Source organism: Camelus bactrianus, chromosome 27 (assembly GCF_048773025.1).
Source record: "Camelus bactrianus isolate YW-2024 breed Bactrian camel chromosome 27, ASM4877302v1, whole genome shotgun sequence".
Lineage (NCBI taxonomy): Eukaryota > Metazoa > Chordata > Mammalia > Artiodactyla > Camelidae > Camelus > Camelus bactrianus.
The window spans coordinates 32811159-32818516 of record NC_133565.1 but is presented as its reverse complement, the minus strand read 5'-3'; the positions used below and the strand labels follow the sequence as shown (position 1 = coordinate 32818516).

The window sequence follows — 7358 nt, the reverse complement described above, 5'->3', positions numbered from 1 at the left end:
AAAGTTTAGAAAATAATTTAATAGAAAAACCATGAATTACATTCTTTACACCCAGCCTCCTGCAGGGAAGGCAGACAACTGTTGCCCCAAGGAGGCATTTAAGGGAAGAAGGGTTGGAAATTGCTAACCCCTCTCTGATTTTTTTTTTAAAGGAAACCCCTAAATAACCCCAGTTGTGCACATTCTTCCCAGATTATAGTCAGATTAAAGTTGTTCTCCTACAAGCCCATGGAGGGGTGCTAAGGAGATACTAGCAGTCTCATTGAAGAGATGGGGAGACCAGGCCCAGAAAGGGAAAGGGGCTGGCCCGGGGTCACACACTGGAGCAGCGGCAGTGTCAGACCTAGAACCAGGCCTCCTGGATCACTGGGTCCCCTACAGGCTGCCGGGTCAGGCAGCCCCCATGCCTCCCCTTCCCAGGCCAGGACCAGCTCTGTGGCAACTAGGGGTGTTCCCCAAAGAGAGATGGAGGTAGGAGAGAGGAGGATTGAGGACCCCTCCCCTTGTGTCCTGCCAGGGCAAGAAAAAGGCGTGGGTTTTTCAAATTCGCCCCACCTCTACAAAGGATATATTTTCATGCATGAACGATTATCTTAAACCACCAAGAGAGCGGGCAGGAGTCAGCTCCCAGGAAGACTGGTGAGTTCTGCAGGCCTGAGTGCATACAGTGGGGTGAGTGGTCCCTGAGGGGTCTTGAAGTGCCCCGTTCCAGTGCAAGGAGAGAGGTGAGTTGCAATAAAGGCTCCCAGTAAGGATGGGGTGGGCACGGAGCACAGCTGCCTGCTGGCAGGGAGGGGAAAGAGCACAACGGCCCTGCAGAGGGCCCCTCACCCTCCTCTGAGAGCCAAAAGAAGATGCCTGACGCCCTGAAATCAACAGGCTCACAGCCCAGCAACCGCCAAATAATAAAAGTCACCTGAAGAAAACACTCTTTTCTCAGAGTCCTGCTCTCCTCTCCCAGTGCTCCCAGCACACACTGTGGGACATCAGATCCTCTGGATGGTGGAGAGTCTCCCGAGGAGTGCTGGGGATCCTGAGACGTGGGCGTTCTCAGAGTTGCCCCAGGAAGCCTGCTCTGCAGGGCTGCAGAGGGCTAAAAGAATTCTGGGTGTCAGCCGGGGCCAAGTCCCAGCCACCTGTCCAATCATCCTTCGAAGTCATTGCAGGGTACAAGCTGCGGAGGGCAAAGTAGAGAGGGTCAGTCTCAGGTTTCTGCCAAAAGAAGCAGAATCCATGGCTGCCCCAGCCCGCACCCCTCTTGGCGGGTAACCCCAGGGCAGGACTCACAGCTCCGAACAGACTCTGACAGCCCTTCTTTCTCCAGGGTCTCAGCTTCCCAGTGAGACTCCTTCATCTGTGGAACATAAAAGGACAGAGAAAGCGATGGGGAGGCCTTCAGACAGAAACACACACAGGGGGAGCAGGGGACACACAGCCACAGGCAGAGAGGAGCAGGACCCACACAGCTTTGCCCCAGTGGGGCCCCCACGTGCCCACCTTGACCTGCTCCTTCAGGTATTCAGCTCGAGCCATGAGATTCTGAACCTGCCGAGGAAGACACGCCCATGGGTGCAGGGTGAGGAGGGGCCTTCACACTGAGCTCCTCCTCACTCCCGATGCTCTCCAGAACCCTCTGCCCCATAAGAACAACTTATCTCTGAGTCCTTATCTGCTCCTTCCTCCAGGAAACCTTCCAACTGCAGCAGCCCAGCAGACTTTCTGCTGCTGAGTTCCCAGATCCTGCCTGTCCCCTTGCCCTGACCCAAGCACCTGAGCCCTATGGAATACGTGGGGCCACTGACTTACCACATCTATGAAGTCTGATTCCCAGACCTGGATAACTCTGCGGGAACCCGAGAGGCGCCCCCAAATGGGAGCATGGCAAATGGGTAAGAGGAAGCTCTCTAACCCTCCCAACCCCAGTGGGTACCTCAGTGTGAAGCAGCTCCCGCCTCCGGCCGGGGGGTTCCGCTGCAGAGAGAGGAAGGGCACACGGTGAGGGCAGGGCAGGGCAGCCAGGGGCTGGGGGGAGTGTGGTGACAGGCCGTGGGGGGCCTCACCTGCCAGCAGCAGCAGCAGCTCCCCAAGGCTGTGCTGGTACAGGGCCAGCGCGTCCTGCTCCCCATCAGCCTCTTCCTCCTGCAGCCACAGGGATACCAGGTCATTTAGGATCATGACCTGGATTCCTCCCTGCCCCATCTAGACCCCTTCCATCAGGTACAGACCTTGGCCATGGCAGCTGAAGCCAATTCCAAAGCAGCCAGGAGGCGCGGCTTGTCCCGGGCCATCTCTGGGATGATGGGCAAAGGCTCAGGGTGAGGGGAGCGGCCTGCTGTTTCATCACAGGATGCCCACCCCAACCTGCCGCCCCCTCAGGTTGGAGGGAAGTTGCTGGGGAACTGGTGGTCAGCCAGGATTGGGGTCTACCTCTGAGCAGGTCTCGGGCAGAGGTCCCCTGCCTCAGCAGGGCCCGATTGGAGGAAGAGACGATGGCCTTGAGCTCCTCGGCCCTGGACACGTACTGCCCCACCTGCAGGAGGGCGAGGCGCTGAGGAAGGGCTGCCTCCTCCCCTCCCCCAACCCTCGCTGGCATCCACCTCCAGGTTCTCCCTCTGGGTCTTCAGTGACTGCCCCAAGGTATAACATCAGGGGTCAACTGAGGCTGGCCTGACCCCTTCCCAGCGAGAGAAGTTCCTCTAAGAGAGCCAGTCCCCGGAGGCCCCAGGATCCCTCACCCATTTCCTCAGGAGACTCTCACTCATTCACCTTTTCCTTAATTGCATCCTTCCGCTGGGCATCCACTTCATCTGCAGAAAGTAGGGGTTTATATGAGGAGTCTAGGGCGAGGAGACCTCTGCCCTACACCAAACTCACTGGACTTTGGAATCCCCCAAAGCACTAAGTTCCAGATTTACCCTCTGCCTTGTCTCCCACACAATTCTGGATGGGGAGCTGCTTATGCAATCCACCCACTGCAGCTGTGGCTGACCCCACCCCTGCTGCACCCGGCCTGGCACTCACAGTGCAGGGCAGGCACGAAGAAGTCCAGAGCCTTGCAGTAGAGAGATAAGGCGGCCGCGGCGTCCCCCTCCTGGTCCTTCTTCACTGCCTGCACCACCAGGGCGGTCTGGGGCACAGGGGACAAGAAGACCAGGAGTCATGCCCACCCACCATGCTCCCAATAAGGGGGGATGCCCTGAGTCCACCCTCTGCTTCCTGGCCTGGTCACCACTGAAAGGGGAAGATAAAACCCTGAACCCACCCTCAGCCCACCCATCTCCATTGGCTGCTCACTGCTCGTGCCAGGCTCTCCCCACTGGGCATGTGCTCCAGGTCCACCCAGGGGTGGGCAAAGAAATCCTGGAAGGAGATGCGACGGCTGGGGTCCCGCTCCAAGAGCCGCTGCAGCAGGTCCCGGCAGTCCTGGGAGAGCGGGGGCCGCAGGGGGAGCTGGAGGGAGGGGGTTACCAATCACACTAGGCTCTGGCCTGTCAGAACCACCCTGCCCCAGAGATACAAGTTTGACAGATGGGAATGTGAGACCAGAGGAACAGTGACAGGTCAGAGTGTTACAGCCAGAGAGAGCCAAGCCTTCTCCTCGAGGCTCCAGCCCACACCCTCACTGGAACCTGTGGCTGTCGTGGAACCCTTTGCAGAATCTCTTCCCCTCTCTGGAATACGCTCCCGGGAAGGCTGGGCCTAGGTCTGCTTTGGCCTTCTCCCCACGGGGCGCCTGTAACAGGCTGTGGGGCAGGCCCTTTGCTCCCTGTTGCGGGCTGATCTGGGCCTCTGGAACTGAATGGACCCTGACTTTCAGGCTAGAGCGTGCCCCAGCTCCATGAAGGTGGCCTAGAGTCTGTGACGGTGGCAGTGAGGTCTTCCACCTTGGGGCTCCGTCGCCCTCCACCCCCCGGCAGCTGCCAAGGCCCTGCCAGACCCACCTCAATTACCCGGTTGCTCCGGATCTTCTCTTCCAGCTCCGAGAACGACCTGGAGGCAAAGGGGGGCTGCCCGAAGAGGGCTTCTGTGGAAGGGAGACAGAGGGCAGGCTGGGAGGGAATACGGTCAAGCCTGGCCTGGCCCAATCCTGGAGAGGGGGCCTGACACCCCTCAGAACAGAGGGCCCAGGGCAGGAGTCAGCATCCTCATTAAAGCCCTTCGGGAGTGGCCCAGAGAGGCCTTGCCTGAGGACACACAGTGCAGGCCTCCAGGGGTAGGGGGCAGGGGGCAGGGGACAGAGCTCTCACCGTATAGGATGACCCCCACAGACCAGAGATCCACACGGGCATCATACTGCCGCTGACACACCATCTCGGGGGCCATGTAGAGGGGTGAGCCACGGAGCACATGCTTCTCATCCCAGGGGGACATGTGCTGTGCAAAGCCGAAGTCTGCAGGCAAGAGGCCAGGCGGCAGGGCTCGAATTCCAGCTGCCTCCGTTTCTGGCCTTTACAGCCCCACCCTGGGCCCCAGGGCAGGGGTCCTCCCACCCTCTAGACTCAGCAGGATTAATCCCACTTCCCTATTTTGCTCATGCCGTTTCTCTCATTATGAGCCTGGAACACCCTCTTACCTCTTCCTTTGGGGTTGTAAATCCTACCCCTCCTGCACAGCACCCTCAGGCACCTTTTTCCCAGGAAGCCCACCCTGATCACACCAGCAATGAGAATAAGGGCTCCCTAGGGGTTAGAACCCTCCCTCACTGTCCCACCGGGCTCAGTGGGCCTCTCTGGCCTCCAGTTTCAAGTCAGTTCTTCTTTAAAGTTTCTCAGGGGCCACAACCACCCCTTTCCCACCTCACACCTTCCAACACTGCCACAGATTGAGTCATAATTTGAGCCCCAATCCTGGGGCAGACAAAGTCCTAACCGTGGTCACACACTGAACCCTGACTGCTCACACATTGAGCCTGACCCCTACTCACAACACTGCTGGAGTTGAGTGTGGGTAGCCAGAGAAAGGCCCTACCTTTTGGTGATGGGGTCCATCCCTGGAACTCCCAGTCTATCGCTGTTTGATGACTCAATAAAGGGCTCCATGAGAACCAGGGCTGCCAAGTGAGCCCAGGCAGAAGGAGGCCTCTGCACACCCACCCTCCAAACCTCCACACCTGCTATTCCAGACTCACACCTGCCAGTTTAAGGTGGGGCTTCTCCAAGGAGCTCAGCAGAATGTTCTGTGGCTTCAGATCCAGGTGAGAAATGTTCCGTTCATGTAGGAACTGCAGGGCACTAGCTGGGGAGTAGGACCCATGCAGAGATAGGTCAGAGGAGCCCACTTCTCCCTCCCCAAGCTTATACCTGCCTCTTCAAGCCTGCACAACCCCAGGTATGGCCTGGCTGGTCCACCAAATGCTTTACATACAAGCACCAGGCTCCTATGACTTCTAGGAATTTGCCCCACTCCCACCCTGAGTGACCACTTTCCTCTCTTAAACCCCTTCACAAGTCTCCCCTTCTTCTAGAAGCCTCCTGGATGCCCCCAGCCCTTTGGGCTCTTGCTCTTCTTCTTGGTAAACCTCTTGGGTCTTTGGAATGTTCTAGGAGGTCCTTACAATACATTTCACACGTGGAAGCCTGACTCCCCACAGATGGGGCTCCTCTTTGTCTCTCTCACAGCATCTTTAAGTCAGAGATAGGTAAATAGGAAGGATGAGCCTAAAAATTCCAATTGGGATGGGAGGCAACTGCTAAGAGTGCCAGGACTCTAAGCCTGTGGCAGGGTCGGTGGGAGGACAGAGATCATGGGAAGCAGTGTCCAGCTGGGGTCAGAGGCTTTTACCCAACTGCTGCATGAAGACACGAGCCACCTTCTCGGGCAGAATCCTGCGGGTGTGGATGAAGCGAGACAGATCACCTCCCGCGCAGAACTCCATGATGAGGTAGATGTTGTCGCTGTCCCACTGTGGTGAGAGGCAGAGAGGAGGCTAGAAGACGGTGTCCGTTCTCCAGCCCTCTTTGGGGATGACCCCACCCCAGGCCCACACCTGGAAGTCTTTCAGCTGTACAATGTGGGGGTGTCGAATGCCCTTGAGGATTTCTATCTCTGTCAAGAGGTTTTCCACGGATGCCTTGTTCAGACTCTTCTTGGCCACACACTTTATGGCTACCACCTCGCGAGTGTCCTTCTGTGGGGACAGGAGATTTGAGGGCTCTGTTTTGAGGAGACCATGGACCATTTGTGGCCATTAGGGCTCTGGTTCCCTCTGCCCCTCCCCACCTCACTGGCCTACCCATTCACACCAGCATCAGGCTTCCCAGCTTCCCCTACTCAGGCCAATAAGGCCTGATTCTGGAATCCTGGCTTCCCCACCACCCTGGTTTCTCTGGTCCACAGCCTCTCCTTTCATTGTATTCTAGAGTGCCCCTGCTAAGGTATGTCATTCAGTGTTCTAAACTGCCCACTCTGCTTCCTAAGTGGGTCCAGCTGTCTAGAACCCTGCCCCAGACTCCTCCCAGCCCACAGGATGTATCCTACCCGTTTTGAGCCTATTCTTCAGCCACTGGCACTGCCTCTCCACACAAAACAGGGGTGTGTGTACGTATGTGTTTTGAAGACCTATCGGTGGCGGTCACCTCCTACCTCCTCCACGGAAGGTCTGCCTGGCACGGGGCAGACCCGAGCTGTTCTCACGCCATCTCTAACCTCTTCTGGCTTCCCCGCCCGGCACCGCGTGGTCTTGCTCAGGGTCCGGCAGGCCTAGGGGCCAGGCCCTCAGAAGTTCCCGAGACCCGGATTCCTGCCTCGCACAGAAGCCCCGGGCGCCCCGCACCCACCTTGGCATAGGCCTTGTACACCGTGGCGTACGTGCCACTGCCCAGGCGCTCGGTGAGGATGAAGCCGTCCAGCCGCGGGGGGCCCCAGGCGGGCCCCGCCATCCCGACCGCCCAGTGCCCGCCTCCGGGCGCTTCCTGGTTCCCGGCGCCGGGTTCCGGCCGGAGCGGAGCGGGAGAGCGCGGCGGCTCGAACGGACTCCACGCTGCCCCCAGCGCCGCCCGCCGGAAGTGCAGCGCGGTGGGAGGGGCGGGGCAGGGCTTCCCACAGCCCCCCGCGCCCCGCCCCTGCAGGTGCTGCTTCTGGTCGCTTCCTTCGCCTCCACCCGCACTGGAAATCACATGACCTGCCAGTACCCGCAAGATCCATTTGGGGATCCTGAGGCCCGAGAAGGAAGTTAGCAGAGGCCAGAAGAGGTCAGCCGGGGAATCCCAACCAGGTTGGGACAGTCCTAAAGACCGCCCGCATGAATGGGCGAAAGAGGCGGAGCCCAGCTGAACAGGTGTGTAAGATGGGGGAGAGATTTAAAGCCCTCCTCCCCAGAGACCAGTATCGCTGAAAATGGAAATACTGGGACAAAAAAG

At 58.6% G+C, this 7358-nt stretch overlaps 1 protein-coding gene across 4 annotated transcripts; it reads right to left on the bottom strand.

The window, feature by feature from the left end:
- On the bottom strand, positions 1–7003 carry ULK3 (unc-51 like kinase 3). 4 transcript variants are annotated; one of them, XR_006724971.2, is made up of 16 exons: positions 6777–7003; positions 5987–6127; positions 5782–5902; positions 5131–5235; positions 4248–4391; positions 3942–4024; positions 3295–3450; positions 3022–3127; positions 2767–2807; positions 2428–2530; positions 2226–2290; positions 2061–2139; positions 1807–1971; positions 1498–1545; positions 1288–1354; positions 1–1174 (listed from the first exon to the last, which is right to left on the bottom strand). XR_006724971.2 is itself a non-coding variant. In XM_010955245.3 (16 exons), the coding sequence occupies exons 1-16, from the start codon at positions 6876–6878 to the stop codon at positions 1158–1160; spliced, it is 1419 nt and encodes a 472-aa protein (XP_010953547.1). In that variant the 5' UTR covers positions 6879–7002; the 3' UTR covers positions 1–1157. The 4 variants fall into 4 exon arrangements, 3 of the variants coding, with proteins under 3 accessions (XP_010953547.1, XP_074209991.1, XP_074209992.1); XM_010955245.3 differs by having other exon boundaries at positions 1931–1971; positions 6777–7002; XM_074353890.1 differs by lacking the exons at positions 1–1174; positions 1288–1354 and having other exon boundaries at positions 1529–1971.
- Positions 7004–7358: the final 355 nt, after the last annotated feature.